Source organism: Anser anser (assembly GCF_964211835.1).
Source record: "Anser anser genome assembly, chromosome: 11".
Taxonomy (NCBI): Eukaryota; Metazoa; Chordata; class Aves; order Anseriformes; family Anatidae; genus Anser; species Anser anser.
In genome coordinates this window covers 23,351,916-23,371,052 of record NC_139732.1, presented here as the reverse complement: position 1 = coordinate 23,371,052, position 19,137 = coordinate 23,351,916, and the positions used below count along the sequence as shown (strand labels likewise).

Below are 19,137 nucleotides of genomic sequence, written 5' to 3'. Positions count from 1 at the left end.
CAAGGACAAGTCATAGCACAATTTGATGAAAGCAATACCGAGAAATTATTTTAAAAATCGTCACAGTAATTTACTCGTTCTGTGTCACAGGACAAAAAGAACATTCATCATAGCATCACTCACTAACCAATCACTGCTGGCATGCGGGGACAAGATAAGTTACTTTCAAAGGAAATTGTCCATTACTTTAATCATGCTCTGTGATCATGCGTTTTGGCCAGACTGATCTTGGATGTGACATTTCCCATGCGTTCCTCTTCTCCACTCTGCACCATCAGGACACGGGCTGATGAGATTAATACTATTAAAACCAGTATCTTCAGATCACAATCAAACTTACCTTGAAGACAGGGGGAGATCTTTTTTCTGCGCTTACTTCCATTGGAGCCACATCTTCATTCTTAATCATACTGCTTGGTATAAGTGGAGTTATCAAGGCACTAGGAAGAATATTTACGTTCTCCGGGTTACAAGCGGTGGCATTCACTGCTGCAGTCACAAACAAAGAAAAGAAGGGAAATGAAATGTTAACATCCACCATACAAAGCACGGTTTTCTAGTCGTGGCCTGCTTCCCATTTAACTTTTGAGCCCCGCCATAAGAGCTCGCATTCTCTCGTAAGATGCTAACATGCAAAGAGATCACTGCAACCATTTGGATACTTCAAGTAATCCTAGAGATTTACAGTAATATCAACGTTTTTATTTAACTCTATCTTTTTGGGCCAGGACAATCATCCACCGACTGCCTGGAAGTGCAAACAAATGATTAATATATCCTTCCACAAATTACAAATCTATTTTACTTCACTTTAGCTGTACAACTACTCTATTTTTTTTAAATGTCTGTTTTCAGACAAGTGCATGAACAGAACACTCAACGCATTCAGACAGTATTTTTATTCTGTTAAAGGACTAGCCAAGTGAAAACTTGATATATCTGCGTGCCAGCTCTCTATCAAGAGCAAGCTGTTGTTTTGCCTTTACAGTGCCTGTATTTTTTTCTTTTTGAAGTAGAAAGGTGCCTCTTCTTGAAATGAATTGGATCTCTTTAGTTTTGATTTTTCCTGATCCAGGTAAAAAAAAAATTACATAACATATCTGAGATCTTTGCTGCAAGTAAAATTAGCTTTCTTGATTTAAAATACTGCTGAAATTGTTTGAGCTTAAAACAAACCAACGGGAAAACCTATAAAAATACATATAGACCTGTGGTTTTTAAGTAAATTAAAGAATTCTCTTCAACATACAGCAAGAAGTCTCCATGCCTTAAACAGATTTAAATCTTACAATAACATGGCAGTAAAATTTCTGCAAATTTGTATCAACAGTATGCTCTGTCCTTGGTCACAGTCCTTGTGTGTTTATTCTACATACAACCAACATTCTCCCCTGAAATGTTATTTTCTGTCTTCAGTAATAAATTCTCAGCCATCAGTACGCCAACAGTCGTCAGTACACAAAGAGCCAAATAAACTCTTTCCCTCCTGTTAACTCACATATTTGGAACAGCCCCAAAATAGAGGCCACGTGACGTGACGTGCTGGGCTGTACTTCTGGCAGGGAACGCAATTTGAGTGGAAAAACTCTCAACTACGCCAACTTCTGGACAGCCAGTCATACACAGACGTCAGTATTTTTCTATACTATAGTCACAATTGACAATTTTTTCTCTTTTATATGCTTAATCCTGTCATGTTAAACAGAAATGATAAAAATTTACGTCCCAGGATAACCTGGGACATATGCAGAGACAAAGTACATAATGCAGACAAAATTGCCTGACCTCAGGTTCACATTCAACCTGAAGTAGAATAGGAACAGGAATGAGTCAACCAAAAAGCTAGCTAGCAGAAAATCCACACAAGAAAATTAAGTTTCTACCACAAATTAAATACAAGGACGCGAACCAATAGGAACAGCACACTGTTCTTATGAAGAGCAGATGTTCTCCTGAAGCAGTTGGTATCTTGCCTTGGTTAAGCCTCCACAGTAGATTAGATACATGTCAGGCTTGCCCTGATACATCAGTTATTATTATCCTTATCTTTTTAATCTTGCTACTAAGAAGTTTCACCAGTACTTTTATCAGCTTGCTTCAATACCCTACATGTTTTTGCAAATTTCTCCCTGAAAATTCTCTGCAGGTTTAAACTCATCGTATCTTGTATTATCCTCCCGAACAAGTTGTAAAGTCAACTTGTAAATATATCCCCTGCCAAGGCCCAATATACAACTATTAACTTTAAACATGAGCTTCATGATTTTAACCTGAAGCTATGGATTCCTATCAAACTTGTGATCATGTTGTTAATTTGCTTACCTTCCAACCTGCTTTCACCAGAGCAGGCTATGGAAATTTCCATTAACCTCTGTACACCTCCATGGTTTTAACAACCAACTAAGAAACATTTCCTTCCTTTATTTCAGTATAGGAAGGATCGATTCACTTCACTTAAAATCCAGGCAAACCAAAAAGCTGCTCCCTTAGAACAAAATAACAAACCTTCCACAGACAAAATGCAAATCTCAGAATTGCACTGAAAGCAATCCTAAAATCAGTGGACAGCTTCTACTCTGTCTCTGCTACTACCATACCATTATAACTTTAAGGAAAAATGACAAGTATGTTAGGGTTTTTCAGTGCTGAGTTTTTATTTTTTCCCTTTCACTTTTTCTTTGGCTTAAATTAACACTACACAGATTTTAAATGCTTTGTATTAACTGCCATACTAGGTTTTTCTCCTCTTCATTTAATATTCTTGCAAAGAATGAAGACTGAAATGCAGGGCCCGAGGCACAAAAAAACCCCAACCATTTTTAAAAAATTATTTTTGCAGAGTTTTTGCTCTGCACTATCTCATGTTACAATATACTTAAAGGAATACGGTTATGAAGCAAAATATTCTGGATTTGAAATCAAACATTAGTGTAAGAATATGGCCAGATTTTATAAGCACATACTTACCCCCACTGGACAGCTGATTCATTCCTGCAAAATTTGAGTGGGAATTTATAGTTAAATTATTAACAACAATGATAAGAATCAATTTAGTACCTTTTATAGCCTCTTCAAAAGAACAATGTTGGGCTGGGCTGGAGATTTCCTTCTTCACTTTAACATTCAGGGTACCAGCTGCTGAGGCAAAACACATTGAAAACTTCCTTATGCTAAAACAGCAAACAGGCAAAAAAATCCAAAACTCAAAGCAAACTAAAACAGTTACTTATACCTTAAAGTAACTAAAGCTCTTTGAAAACCACAGAAACAACCTTTTTTGTGAATACACCAATAATTGCAATGCCTACAGTATCATTCATTTTCACTTCCAAAAATGAAAAAGCCACTCAGCAATTGCACTGTACATTGTAACATAGATATATAAATAAAAATACACAATGTGGTCAAACTGCAGCATTCCTTAGGATAAAGCTTGATGATAGTTTTTCTTGTATTTGGTGCACAGTATGTAGCTTATCTACTGTTTTTCCCTACTCAGCTTCATTTTGAACCTCACAGTAGAAATGCCTAAGAACAGCGGCCTACACGCAGCTGAAATTTGAGCTACTTGTCACATAAGTGAATAATGAAATCTAAGGGCTTGGCTCTCCTCAGCAGAGCAAATCTCAACAAGAGGAGTTCAAAAAGATCCATATTACCTAACATTTATGTTATTTACAGCCTAGACACTATGCAATCAGGAATTAAAGGTTTAGCAGGTAAAACTGTCCGTTCCTTCCCCCAGTTTTCTATTTTACATACATGTATCTGGAGTGTATGTAAATGGCTGCACATCGTGTGATCGGCCAGCATTGGTCACCACATAGATTCCCACAGAAACAGCTGAGGTTATTTGCTGGTCATGATATGGTGGCACCTTCACAATAAGGTGATTCTGCAATGCAAAAATAATAAATAAAATCATATTAGAAAATTTATTTCATTACTATTAATCTTAATTATATCTACATCCATCAAAATATAGAAACAGCTTACTAAAACACTAGAAAAATGGGGAAACACGGTCAAGTTACATGTTCAGCAAAGTCAGTTGGCAGCAGTTCTTGTGCTACAACAGAGATTTGAATATTCTGCCCACATGATGCTCAACTTACAGCTCAACTGAAATGTGCAGAAAGGAAAAACATATAAAGTCCAGTACTTTAAACAGAAACTTATGCCTAACATGCCTGAATGAACTGCAATCCATTTGCCATAACATTCTGCTGGAATCAGACCCTTCACTGTTCTGCTGAATCAGACCTTTGTATTCAGTGTGGAGAGAGGATGCAGTCTCATGTTACACTTAAGCAGATTTAACACTGAGCAGACACCAAAAATATGCTTGCAATCATTCAAGAGTAATAGCGCTGAGTGAACTCTAGGCTATCTACTCCCCTACTACCTGTCCATCCACTAGAAAAGGAAAACACAAAGCAAAGGAAAATGGAATACTGCCTTCAGAGGTGGGAGCACATCTGTCAGGCATCATGTGCTTTCAATAACTTCTCTAATTTCAGTCCAATAAGCCATAAAGACACTCAGTTGTGTGAAAAAGAATGAATATTCTGAAAAACATTTCATAGTGGAACCAAAATTCAGCTGAGTGTAAAGACTATGGCGTACATACAATATATTCCCACCCAATAGTAATCTCATAGGAAAGATACTAGAAAAAATGTATTAGGCCTTTTAATTAAATTGCACATAAGGGCAAACGCTCGCCCACAAAGTTCATACACCACACTCCTACTGTGGTATCTACGTTCCCAATTAGAAACTAAATTCTACTTGTGTAGACCTGACTGACAACAATGATAGCCTACCAGACTCACTGAAGAACTCATCTGAAGAAAAGGAGTGTTATTTACAGGAATCAGGAAGCCTGTAATAGAACTGCAGGTTGTATTGTCTAAGTGGCTTTAACGTAGCTTCTATTTCAAAGATGACATTTCCTGGACATCAGATTTTAAAGCGTGATCTGCACCAAAGTGCTACATTCATGCCGGAATAGCACGTTGCCTTATTCCAGCTGACACAAAGCTATACAAGAAGTACTTCTGCACACTACCTGGGGTTGCTTTACTTCAGACAGATATTAATTAGATAATATTAATTAGAATCTGTGCATGTCAGCTTCCAATGTACACATTGATCGGTCAAACACACAGAATGTCACTCATCCAAAAGGTTCAGTCGGGCCTGTTGCCAACTGCCTCCCACCTCTTTTCTTCCACACAGCAGTTCTATACCAGTTTAGGCACTTAATGAACATATTGCTTTTTTGTTTTATTTTTTAATAAACTGAAAAATAGTATTACGTAAATAAAAGTACAGATCCAACAGAATCTCATCTCTCATCTTTGGAAAGAGCGATGGACTGAAAAATAACAATCCCAAAAGAGAAGCTTGCTCCTAGAGCAGCAAGGCTGTCCCTCTATAGGAGAAGTGTTTATTATCAGTTTAAAACAAAACTAGAGAAGTCTTTTTTCCCTTTTCCTTTTTCAATAGCACTAACTGAAAACAAAAACACTGGGTACATTTTCCATCTCTAATCAATGTGAGCCCCACACATGGTATTTTTAGCACAAGTGAAATCTTTCTGAACTCCGTTTCCTTGCATTTTATGCATAATACTTTGCATTTTATGCATGGTAAGCCATTGCTCCTGGCCCACAGTTGCCAAGACATTGATATAAAACCTAACCATCAGATCTTGATGATATCAAAAAGGAGTCTTTTCCGGTATTTATAGAAGAGCAAAATAGTAATTTAAAAAATAAAATAAAAGTAATAATCAGAAGTACCTGATGAAATAATTCCATGTCTATTTCAGCTTCTGCCTTCCAAGAATTTTCATCTAAATGAAAGTTAAAAAGCATAATTTATTGCATATCCATATAAATCAATTTATTTTAGTGCCTTTGATTCAGCTTCTCGATTTGCTCCCTACAACTAAACTGTATGAAACAACATAAACCCAAACATGCTCTCTTCATCACCCCAAGCTGGTATTGCTTTCACACTAACCAGAAACGTTCTCCTGGAAAATCACTTTTGTTCCTTTTAGAAAGTTCTTGCCAATCAGAAAAACTTCCTCTTCACCCTTCACTGAACAGCTGTGCAGACTTTTCTTTAGGATCTCTGGAACTCCTGCTGGTTGAGCTGCAATTGAAAAAACACATAGCTTGAAATCCAAGAAAATATTAATATCCAAAACAAAAAGCTTTCATTTACAGGAAAGAACAAAATAATTCCTAAATTTCTTCCTTTACTTTATGATTTGTGACAAAAAAAATTATATATATATATATATATATATATACACACACACACATCACTTCTTTGCTAAATGTAATGATCCTCTTAAAAAAATCACACTTAGGTAAATGACCCACTAGTAATCTTCTCCCTTTTCTCCTGCATTTATTAAATCTTCAAAACAAAACTTTCAGTGTTTGAGCTACTTTCAAGAACTACATACGTCAGCTAATATAAGTCCTCGCTAGAGCCACATCTCTGCACTTGAGGAGTACAGCAATTGCTATCCTCCGAACTAGTGGAGCGGATGCAGCGGATCCTGCCAACCCAAGCCGTTCTATGATTTTATCTTAAACTCTGTTTCTATTCACAACTCAAGTTTTGGATTGTTACGTGTTTAAGAGAACACCAGATGTATTCAATTCCCCCTCCTGCTATAATTTAAATAATTGTATCTTTAACCAGTAAGCTAGTAACACAAGAAATTATAGAAAAATCATCTTTGGAGATTTTCTAGTTTCTTTTTTCCTTAAATCTGAAAATTAACTAGTATCAGGTACTACAGTGCTACCCTGACTGGAATGGAGCTACAGAGACAACCATATTTCTAGCGAAGTATTTCTCAACAACATAAATGCATAAAATCAGAATACCACCATTAAAAAAAAACAACACTGAAAAGAACAACTTAGCAAAAAATGTCAGGTGGAAGAAAAATGAGGGACACGAATACGTCAAGTTGATCTTTCAAGAAGACTACCCCAAAATGTCAAACTATTGCCTAAAGCATGGAACATGGCCAAAGAGAGCAGGAGAGTCTGCCCATGCATCAGCAATGACATTCCTTTGGTTAGGCAAAGGAATTCTTGGTGAGAGCACAGCACTGGGAAAGAGTCGGGCTGCATATGCAGCACAGCTGCTAATCAGCCTGTAGCTGAATATATAAAATCATAGAAATATCTATGGATATATACAATCATATAATTATTATACATATAATTGCCTGCTGCCCACAGCACTGGAACAGCATGGTGGTGTCTGATGTGGACACTAACGTGCTTTTAATCATCTCCTTACAACCTGTCCTTTCACTGGCAGCAAAGCCACAGTTTCTGAGGAGTCGAATAGGAGCCCTGATACAACAGGTATTGACTGTTAAAAAATATCAAGAAAAGCTGCCTCAGATGTACCGTGGCCTCCTCTGATTTCATTTTCCACGGTGTTCAGTGCAACCTGAACAGTCAATGCAGCCATCTGTGCTCAGTGCTAAACAGAGCATTTTAATAAATAGCTATAAAAGGTTTCATTCTTCCACTGAACCAGAACAGATCCCCCCTCTGGGCTCAATGTACTCCACATCTGGGAAGAGCCACGCTTACTAACTTATTACAAGAAATTTCTATCACTGAAAGCTGGCAGATGAAAGTGACAATACAGAAGGGATTAAAACCTGTATCAAAAAAGTCATATTATCAGTTCAAAGCAATCATGACATAAATTCTCATCTATTGAAAGGCAAAAAAATCATTTAATAAGAGATTAGGCAATTTGTAACTACTTTTAAATACTAGTCAGTCATTCAACACCCCCCTCCAAATAAAAATAGCCCACCTGATTTTAGCCACAGCAACTTAAATAATCACAGACCAAAATTGTGGTGTTCCCCCCCCCCCCCACTTCAATCACACTAAAATCCAGAGTCCTCTAATACCAACTCTTTTAGTTTGATACTTACTGCACAGAATTGGGGAAGAAGGCGTCTGGAGAGTCAAAGTTGAACCATCTTTGCGAGTGATGTTAACACGAAATACCAGCCTGGCACGTGTGCTTTTTTTCTTGGAACCAGCAATCCCTATCCTAGCTTCAACATCAGCATTTCTCAGCTTCAGTATTCCCACGCAATCAACCCTAACGACACAAAGTAGTTGAGAGTTTAACAGAGTTTAATAAATTCATCCTCTGTTAAAATATTTTGACTAATCAATTAAACAAGCCACAAAGAAGTCAGAACTCTTGAAGTAGAAATATTATTAGATTAGTCACATGACATCTCTGTATAACCTCTCATTATATAGTCCTGTTTTCAATTCATCCCTACTTAATTTGGATGCTGAATCATGGGAGGAAGGAATGTGAAAGAACTATGAATTAACAAAAAGCAACATAAAACTATTCTGGTAAGCATTCAGTTTATCACTACAGGTCTTTATTCTTCCATTCCTCTGGGTTTGCAGGGTTACTACTCAAAAACGTTCTGGACAACAGCTAGGGAATGGAGGTAAGCGTGATAAGGAAATTAATCACACTTAAGAAGCAGACACTGTAAATTGAAGAAATGCTTCTCCTGTTGACATCAAGACAAGTTTCTTAAGAAGTGACAGCTTTCAAGCACAACCACATATCCATTTGAAAGAAAAAAAAAAGAAAAAAAGACATTCTACTGAAAAACATACTTGAGAAGATCACACCTTTTCTGTAACTTAAAATACGTATGAAAAGCTTTTAAGGGAATCACTTCTATCTGAAATTTCTTGTGAGATCTAAACCACACAGGCACATGAGGCCATTTGCTCAAAAATCAGCTACAGTTAACAAGGGCCATCAGACTGGGCTTATCCCTTTTGAGCAACAGCCATATACTGTTTAAATGCATCTGAAAACCTATTGTATCCAAAACGTTGTCTGTATTTGACCAGATTGCTCTGTAAAGATAGGAAAGCACTAGGCTTTCATGACAAAGGACCGTCTGATGGAACAAAGAGAAATGAGAAAACTCAGAATTTAGACTCCCACTATTCCCAACCTTTCTGGGCCTTAAAAGGGTCTGAAGATCCCAACATTCGCCCTCCCTCTTCTGATTAGCCATTTCATGCTTGCTAGAAGAGACAATCAATGGAAGCAGTGACGACTTCATAGTTCATGTAATGCTTGAATATGTGCATTATTCTTTAAACAGTGCATAAAACTCCAATACAACAAAGTTCATTGAAAAAGCTATAGAAAAGGACGAGATTAAGCATTAAGCATAATAAGCTGAGAACGTGGATTTCGAAGTTTATTACTCATGTAGCTTCACAAAGAGCCTGACGTGCTGAGATACCAAACAACCTAACTGAAAGAGGAAAGCCAGTTTCTGAAAACAAGCTAATAAATTAAAAAAAATATATAATTAAAATAGCTACTCACGCAAGTGTCATGTTGTTGCTAGGGTCCAGTCCAACCTCAATAACAGTAGTCCCCTCGATATCCACTTCTTTACAGGGAGTAGTGTTTCGCCCAGTAACTCTGCAGGCCTGGTAGAACCCGTGTGGTTTCACTCGGCCAGAGTCATTGCCCACGAATACCTGCAGCACCACCGGCTCGTTGTGACCTTCCAGCTGAAACACAGCAGCATGAATCATATTTTGACTGACCAGCAAAGCCTTTTAATTAAAATCAGGAATATTTTATGCTGCTGAACTTGAAGCAAATCTGCTCCTAATGTTGCTGGAAACAATCCTAGGGAAGCATGATTTTTTTTAATCTAGTTTATAAACAAAAGGTAATTAATGTTTTTAATCTTTTGTCATTTGCTCATCTATTGAAAGACAAATACGTCATTTAACACATGGTTGAAATGAATATATATACACATATATATATACATATAGTTAATTTTGGAGTTCTTAGCTGGTTTGCAAAAAAATTAGGAATACTAAGATCACAGTATGCCCCTCACATCCAAAAGGAGCCACTAGGTTACAGCAGGTAGGTGGGATACTAGGAAGTATGAAACCAAGCAAACAAACAACAACAAAAAAAAACCTCTTGGCCTTTGTGTACTTGTTTTGTTTTTTTTCCCTACCCTTAGCTCAGATTTCCTGAAGATCCACTGACTCATTTTGACTGTCCAACTCAATTAGACTTATGTATGCAGGGTAGGAACTCGTTTGCCTACTGGTAAAGCAAGCTTGGGCTTCCAGGCATTCAGTAACATGAAACTCTTCCAAACAGAAAATTTTCTCTGACGGGTGCTAAAGGGAACTGGAAAAGGAATTAAAAGGAAGTTCACATGAACAAAGGCCCATTAAGAAAATCCACATAAACGAGCACTAAATCACCATAGCAACAGCAGTATATGAATGGATTCTTTTCTTAGGAAACTTTACTGGACTTCAGCATTACTGAAGAGGACCGAGTAAAGTGTTGGAGATGCTTGCAATGCTGTTGAACTGGACTTCAGAGATAAGTACATTTCTATACTCTGTCAGCACAAATTATTAAGGCTTGCACTGAAAACAAGTGTTCCTTTGTGGACCTGATAAATCAGCCTGGTCTGAACTGCTTTGCTACTTTCTCAAAGTGGAATAACTAAAAAAAAAAAAAGTATTAGAGGAAATGTTTGGGTTTTTTTTGGTATGGTAACAAATGTGGTTGTCTGCTTGCTTTGCCTGCTGGCCACCATCCTTGCAGTACAGCCAGGATGCTATCTGCCTTATTTCCAAGGAGCATGCAATGCTGGCCTGTATTCATTTTGGTGCCCACTGTCACAATCATACTGAGATCAGTGCAACTTTTGTGATATTTGACATCACTTCTTCTGCTTATCTCCAAGTACAGCATTACAGCAGGACCTGCAAATTCACATTCTGTACATCACCAGACAAACTGAATGTTCTCCCTCTTGAGCAGGAATGTGAAAGACCTCTCTGTAACCTTCTTCCTCATGTTTCTCCTCCATCTGTAGCTCTTCCTCTTCATCTGGGCTTTGGTCCTCATCCCCTGAGGAACTCACAGCAGCGCCCTCCTCAGCAACCTAGCAAGCCTGATCACGAGCAACTTTTCCCCTCTTTGAGTAAGGCAAATTATATCAGCTCCCCTCAAATAAAGCAAGGCAGAGAAAGAAACAATGCTTGCTGGAGAAATCAGCTATGCAAGGCCTCCTGAACTGCCTGAGCTGCTGACTGCATCTTCTCTTATCCAGATCTTTGCCCTCGATCAGAAGGATTAAGGGCATCATTCAGGCCTCTGTGCTGTGCATCGCTGCCTCATAGCAAGCGACCAACACCACTTAAACTTACAGGTACCAAAGTCCATACAGGAAACAGGCTGCATCTGTTAAGCATGCATACAACTGCTTCCTTTTTTCTTCCCCCATTGCCCAGTTCTACTAATCCACACATGCTTCACTCTACTGCTAACCATGAGCAGTAAGATCCATAACACACACCTCAGTTAACAGATCTTTGTGACTCTGCTTGAAAAACAGGTACTGAGTATGCGGATTCTGATACTTCTCATTAAAAAAAACAAACCACCTTTTACATGTCTTTTGGAACGAAACCTAGTTTTATATTCTTACCAGTAAGACATAATGACGACCCACTATCATCAGCCATTGAACAGTTACAGCATTTTGCTCTCCTACTTTTGTATGCTTCAAGTGTCTACCTCTTCACACACAGTTCACCTAATTGTGAATCTAACAGGATATGCATCACAGATGAGGTATCATTGCCTTGACATAACATTTCCTGCCTCCTGTAATTTTGTAATGCAGATAGATGTCTTTGTACTCAAAAGAAGAGAGACAGTACAGTTCTACAGCCTTTGCAGTAAAGAGATTGCAAGGTCTCCTCCCCTTCCTCTAAAAGTAGAAATTCTAGGTCTTATCTGAACTGAACCAGTTCCCATTCTACTAAAGTATCGCTTGGAAAGGAATCCCCGGATCACCTGATACCGAACAGCCTACCTTTACAGTTGGAAAACCTTGCTGTGTCCGGTCTTTCACTGAGCCTCGGCTGCCTTCAGTCAGATAACGAGCCCTGTGCTGGGTTTCCGGCTGTACCACTATCTTCAGCTCCTTCCCCTCACTTTTAGTTGGATACTGACCACACAACATTGGGGTCTTCTTCCCTCCAGCTCCTTTCTGGCTCTCTGGTGCTCTGAGAAGTCAAAGCAGACCATTAAAGACGTTATAAGCAGCTCGCCAATAAAAACAAATGAAATCACAGAAAAGCTACAAAAGTAAGGAGCATGTATTAATGTACAGAAGATGCACGGTTGTGAGCAAACATGGGAATTCTCTTTCTGACAGAGAACGAAACCTGCAGGATGAAGAGGAATGGTGCTTCCCTGCCTCTTCCATCCAGTGCAACTGCTTTTCATAGAGTAAACATAAAGGAAGGGAAGAGCATTTAGCATTAAACTGCGTTAACAAATAGAAGCCTTACGACCTGCTGTTCTCAAAGTATATGATACAGCTTGGTATTATTGGAATAAACTGCTTCGCTTCTGTTAAAAATACACGTATGTAACACACACGCCGAATGGATTTAAGGTTAAATGATACTTCTTTAAATAGGAAAACAGCCTCATGCCTGTCTCCTCCTAAACATGTACATCATGCAAACTCAAATACCAGTTTCCGTCAAAATTGATAAATTTATGTTAAAAACAGATTTGTTGTTGTAAAAGGCTCTGACAAAACTGCACAAATTTTAAAGTTGCAGTATATGCAAAAAGACTGTTTCTTTCCAGGTGCATACCTCAAGATGTACTGTACTTGTGATCAGTTCCATAATTAAAAGCTGAATAAAGAAGCCCTCCAAAGTATAATGTTACGTGGTCAATTCTTTAAAGCACAAGGGAAGATAACGCTTGATCCTGTACGGAGCAGGTTTGTATAATTATCCTGAAGTCCATCAAACCCATCTAACATTAACAAATGTAAACATGTCACAGCAAATGGGACAGGCAGAAAGAGCTCGATGAGTTTATGCAGAATGTAAACTCCTTTTTTTTTTGATCTACCAGAAAGTAGCTTTTAACTGTTAAAGACTGAAAAAAGCAGTTTTAAATCACAGTTGTGATCTGCTAAAAAACAAACAAAAAAAGAATCCTGTTTCAATGTGCAACATGCAGAATTTATCCAGGTCCCAGCTGTCATGCTCTTACTTCCGCTAAACCTTCCAAAGTTTTTAATACAAGTAACACAGGGTTGCGATGTACGTTGGTGAGCTGTTATGAGGTTCGTGCTGTGCTTGAATTTCATTTTTCTCCCTATTCCTGAGGATTACTGATGGTTACCTGTGTCAGCACCCAGCGAGCCTACTGCTCGCGGCCTCAGGCTCGTCTCACGGCCTGCATCAGCCACGTAGCGGCGATGGGGCAGTCTGGAGGTTATAAAAACCTGCACTAACACCATGTCAAGAAGTCCTGGTTACTCAGCCATACTCAAGGTTAACAGGCTGGTTGAGAAGAAAAAAGCCATGTAAAAATATGCCATATTTTAGGAAAATAAAAGGGACATGTCTTCTTCAACTAGCACATACAAAACCTGCAATACACTAAATAAACTGCAATTAACACCACTATGCTCTTTGCTTCTGTACAAGTTAAGCAAAAGCAGTGCTTGAATTTAAGCCTGTTAGATTATCACTTTCTCTGTACTTCCTGTCAGGACATTACTCCAATGGACCAGCAATTAAAGAGGAATACATTTACGAACTTTCAGTCAATGCCTTCTCTTTGTTCTTATTCAGAATTTTAAATTACTTGACTAAAGTCTATTAGCATCCCACAGGGAATCTGAAAAGGAATTTCAAAGAGCAACTTCAGCCACAACCACACAACCCCGTTATTCAGAACCCGTGCTTCCTTCGCCTCCATCAGGCAGGCTGCGCCTGTCACCTCACTGGAATTAAGGCAGCAGGTGGACTGCATACTCTGACCTTCTCATACTTGGGAATTCCAGCTAAATAAGTTAATACACAGGACTAAAGTACAAGATTTTGAAGGGTAAAGTCAGAGAGGCAGCCATTAAAATGAAATTCACTTTTAACGCTCAAAATACAGTTTTACCAGGGGGACATTGACACTTTGGCCTCTCCAGCACATCTTTGTGTTTTCCTAAAATTACTTCACTCTTAAAACCCAAGTCCATTGTCAACACACTGACATTTTACACATTGTAGTATTTATCTAAAGAGATGACACCTAAAAATTATTTGGAAAATCTTCCCTTTAGGAACTTGAAGTAATTGTTATTTTCAGTCAGATTAGATGAACATGAAAGTAATTTTAAAGACTTCACCAGAATTTCTCAGTGCTTCCTTCTCAAATTATGAGGATTTATCATTTACACATCCTTTTAATTTAGTCAAAATATAATTCTAGTAGCCATGCACATACAAATAATAAAAATAATATTTCTCTCTCACACACACCCCTTTATTTATTAGCTTAATTGTTACCAGACAATGTCTCAAAGCTAGCACTTCTTTTCTAGAACAAAAACATAAATGGCAAAACCCACGATTCTATTAAAACAGATTTCGTGAGTTAACTTTTGTCTGGTCCTGCCCTTGCATCAGGGCTGCTCCAAGTGAAGGCCTGAAAGTGAAAGCGAGACCAAGCATGACTGAAAGCTGAGAATCTTTGCTCTAAATCAATTCAACCGTTTTTAAAAGGCTTTCAGAAATGGTAAGGGTTTCCACAGGAATAAATTCTTTTTTCTATCTCTGAAAGCCAACTACAAGTCTCTTTTAAAACAAACTATTTCCGCTTCACAAATTACCAAGTGTTCTTTCCTTGCTTTTTTCTTAAAGCCAGAAGTAAATGACCTTGCTTGGCTGAACTCCATCAGGCTGCAAAATTCAACAAAAATTTAACTGACACTACTATAACTTGGACTTGTCTGTAATCTAGAGTTGTAATACTAGATTTCTATATTCTAACTATAGAATTAGCTTTTCTAATACCTTAGATATTTCTTATTGCAAAGCTCTTATTTAAAAGGACAACTCTATTACATAGGATTTTGCAGTAGTTCAATCTAGCCTGTACACGAGACATTAAACATACATGCTTATCTAACCCTGTGTTCACTGAATCCTAATGCCAGTGTTGCAATGTTCATTGGTTAGTCCCTAGTATTTTGGGGAGTATTATAATCTTGTGATGTTTTAGACTGAGACCACATATACTGTTCCGAAGCTTACTAGATCTCCCACTTCTCTCCAGAATCACAGAATTCTTGCCTCCCAATGGTTTCCTCCCTTTGTAACTGAGGGACTGAACTCCTTTGTGCTTGGTGGAAGCAGCTTCCTCGTTCCAAGCAAACATGTTAGTTTGCTTCCTAGGTTCTACCAGGGACAAACGTTTTACATCATTAAAATTTTCAGCTGCCAAAATAAGAGATGCTGGGCAACTTCAGTCAAGCTTAGAGCATTTGCTGTAAAGACACTTAAAACAAAAAACGAAGAAATAAAAACCCACCCAACTGTTGCTGTACAGGTTTGAGAGGAGGAGCAGGTGATAGTACCAACTCTTTGTTACCAGCTAGCTCCATCTTTCCAAATGATGTACCTAATAGAGCAGGAAGCAGCAGCACACTCTGGAGAGTTTCTCAGAATCACCTCACAGTGAAATTTTAAGTATGGAACTGCAATGACCCTGGGAATACAGACTCCAGGCTCTTTCCCTTTGGAATATGAGACATTCATACATAATCTCATTAGGCAAATTTTAATATTCACCATTACTGTGATTAATATCTGAACACACTACAAGCACATACGTAAAAAGTGAAACAAAATAGCCCCCCCCAAAAGAAAATAACCAAGTCTATCCATTTGACCACCTTAAGAGTACTAAAAAAGCCAAAAGTTAAAAAATAAAAAATTTTTAAAAACACACATGTAATCACACTACTATAAACTGATGGATATTTTCTCTTCAAGCAGCCACTGAAATGCATTTAGTGAACAGTGTGAAGTGGGAGAAATGAGAGACCACCACCCAGGCGTGCCCACATACAGACACACGCATGCACACAACCCAGAAGCACAGAGAGAAACAGGATTAGAGATTTATTTCTGAAAAAATCAAATACAGATGTGAATTCACAAGAAAAAACAAAATTTGGTTCACCATATAATCTTAACATTTTTATAAAAAAGTAAAGGATGCGTTAAATGATGAGATATCTTAACAAGCCATTAACTTCTACTCCCATCACTCTCTCTATTTGATAAATAGAGAAAGAGACAAACAAGCAGGAAAAGTGCCCAGACTGAAATCCTCACATAAAATACTGCACAAACGGCAAGATTTAGGGTGCGTCCAGTCCACTTCTGCCTTGTGGGTTTTTTTACGTACAATGTTTCCATTGTCTTTTTATAAGGGGGATTGCACAATCTTTCAGGAATCTCACTTAAACAATAATACAGCCAAGCTCATCGATTCTGCGTCCAATTGTTATGGCAAAGTTTAGCTTTATCTTTAAAGATTAGCAACTCTAGTGAGAACTTATCATGGGCTAGAACACAAAACGGAATGGCAGAGAAGGGGAGAGATTTATGTGAGAACCTGAGTAGAACACTTGGCGGGAAGGGAGTTTTATTAGTTTGGTTTTACATATGGCGATAGAACTTTAAATAAAAATGCAGATACCAACCCATTTCCTGCTTTTGAGTTGCCTTTGCTGTCCGTGCTGAGCTGAGAAAGGACATAGTGAGGCGCTTTGGCACTGTCGGCATCAAATATATCCATGTTGGACTCTTCACAATCTCGACGTTTGATCCCTGGCCTCTGCTTTGGGTTTCGTTTGCGTGATTTACGTGGCACCTCAGTGTTATCATTGTAGGAACTGGTACTCATGTTACTGAAGTTGGAGGGTGAATCCTCCATCCACATACTGCAGCTCTGTTCTGATTCCAATCCACACCCCTCATCCTGGCAGGACATCCGACTGTTGTCCAGCAAGTCCTCAGGTGGTGGCGAGATGTACAGGACTGTGTGTCTCTTCGGCGTTGACTGCTGCTGCTGGACTGTGTTACTGGTTAACTGCTTTTCACTTACCCCTCGGTTACTTACCCCCACGGCTGAGGAGCAGCTCTCCACTTGCATAGCCTTGCTGTCGGTGACTGAGGTAGAGTAAATGGTAGGACTGGAAGAGGTGGTAAAGGAGCTGCAAGCACCGCCCATGGAGGAAGAGGAAGGAGCTGAAGAAGCATCTGCGGTGTACAATTTAGAAGTAAATACAAGACACGTGGTTCTGTGTGTGCTGGCTATAGCAGTCCCATTGAAGTGAAGTGATTAATGAACCGATTTCTTTCCCCCAACAAGTATTTGGAATTTGGTACGTTTTGGAATGTAAATGCTTAAAGCAATACAGCCTAGCCAATACGGTACTTTGGAAATGTCCAAATATGACTGAATGCATTGTGCTGTAATCAACTTTTTTAAAACTTTACGTTAATTCATAAAAATGGCTGCAAGTAAACAGAATTTTCATTGCCTCAGCTGGACTACTTATTTGTGTATAAGCCATTTCATCTAAAATAATGGAAGCCCCAATCAAAATGTTTATAATCCACATTCAATGCCAATTAAACCATTTATTATTGGATTTTTTTTGTTGTTTTGAAAAGACGGGACTGTGCTTAGCCACGAAATATTAAAATAAGTTTCTAACCTATGAAGCAGAGAACTACAGGTCATTTTTAATGCAGACACTCCCTGCTTCAGAGGCAAATCCTGGAATAAAAATATGAGAAAATAAATGAGAAAAGAGCTGCTGATTATTCCATCATAAATGAGAAATAAACTATAAAATCAACTGAGTTGGTAGGCAAAATGGAACTGGTATCAGTCACTACGATAGAGCTATTTACTTTGCAGGTTCAAAACAGGGTTGAAGAAGCTGTATTGGTGACATACTGATACAAAACAACATGAAATTTCTGTAACTTGACTCAGTCTCTGAGATTCTACATCAGACTTCTCTCGGTCTTCATTAGCTGAGTCCCCTAAGCATACAGGGGCAGCTTGGGAGAGACCTCTAAAATAATTCATATTAAGCAGGATATTTTAAACAATGTGATTGTGACCTCTCCAGAAGCCCCACAGATCAATCTGGTTTAGAAATACAAAAGGCAGCTAATTGATTAAAACAAAATCCTGAAGATTTCTGAAAAGCAGCATAATCATTTCCACCGGAGAATTTTAATGGACTTTTAAAAGAATTTTAAATCAGTTGAAAATGTAGGCTGAAATGTTTGAGAGGAAGTGGTAAGAAGGACAAACATAGGTCTTAAATTTAAATCAGCTGTAGTTCACTAGGGAATAATTAAGTTTCATATACAGATTTTAACTTCCTAGGGGAGAGGCCACTTTACTACTGCACTGCTAAGCACACCTTACGCAATCAACAAGAACTGCAGAAAGAATCTAATTTTGCAAACAATAGGTAATAATACAGTATGTTTGCCCAGCTAGTTACTGCTGTAGTAGAGGTAATACCTGTTATGATAAGAAACAAGATCCTTTCGTTTTTTGTTGATTTTTTAAAATCCAGGTTATTATATAGAACTGTCACCTCTAAAAAGGTTTAGACATAGTTGAACTATTTTATCAAGTTTAAGCTACTTAAAAGTAACATAATAAAGTATATTCAGTACGATATAAATATTTAACTAGCAGCAAAATTTAGCAAACCTTCCTATCAACCAATCTACTTGTTATTAACAGGGGTTACACGTGGCTGATGACAAAGACTGTTTAAAAAGGTATTGGTTTCTTACAGCTTTTCTGTGCTAAATGAAATTAAAAGTAAACCTAAACTGTTTCAGAATGGAGTGAAGTAAAATACAGCGGTCATTGCAGTTCATCAAAAAATCTGTTCTGCTTTCACCTGCATAAGAAGTCCCTTCCTCAAACCTCCCAGAGAACCAGGAGCAGATGAATGATACCAGTTCCATTTTCCAGTTTGTTTTTGGCAAATATAGTGGCTGAAATTGGAGAATTCAGTCACTTTGAACTGCATTCCAATTTAAAGGCAAATTTATCCTTTCTATATCATGCATTAATGCAATGCTTTTTTCAAAAACACAG

General features: G+C 38.1%; 1 protein-coding gene across 7 annotated transcripts in view; it reads right to left on the bottom strand.

Annotated features, from left to right (window-relative positions):
- The window catches only part of NFAT5 (nuclear factor of activated T cells 5), a 65,708-nt gene that overhangs the window by 11,850 nt on the left and 34,721 nt on the right, over positions 1 to 19,137 (bottom strand). For 2 of the 7 annotated variants that reach the window (XM_083851827.1, XM_083851829.1), the window contains exons 2-11: positions 17,720 to 17,781; positions 17,119 to 17,258; positions 11,993 to 12,185; positions 9,448 to 9,638; positions 7,997 to 8,169; positions 6,031 to 6,165; positions 5,808 to 5,860; positions 3,763 to 3,895; positions 3,058 to 3,138; positions 341 to 489 (exon numbers count right to left, since the gene is read on the bottom strand). In XM_083851827.1, the coding sequence (XP_083707953.1) occupies positions 341 to 489; positions 3,058 to 3,138; positions 3,763 to 3,895; positions 5,808 to 5,860; positions 6,031 to 6,165; positions 7,997 to 8,169; positions 9,448 to 9,638; positions 11,993 to 12,185; positions 17,119 to 17,258 (1,248 nt within the window). In that variant the 5' untranslated portion in view covers positions 17,720 to 17,781. Of the gene's footprint in view, positions 1 to 340; positions 490 to 3,057; positions 3,139 to 3,762; positions 3,896 to 5,807; positions 5,861 to 6,030; positions 6,166 to 7,996; positions 8,170 to 9,447; positions 9,639 to 11,992; positions 12,186 to 16,699; positions 17,259 to 17,719; positions 17,782 to 19,137 lie in introns of all 7 variants that reach the window. The other 5 variants (XM_083851825.1, XM_083851823.1, XM_083851826.1 and 2 more) reach the window with 4 other exon arrangements.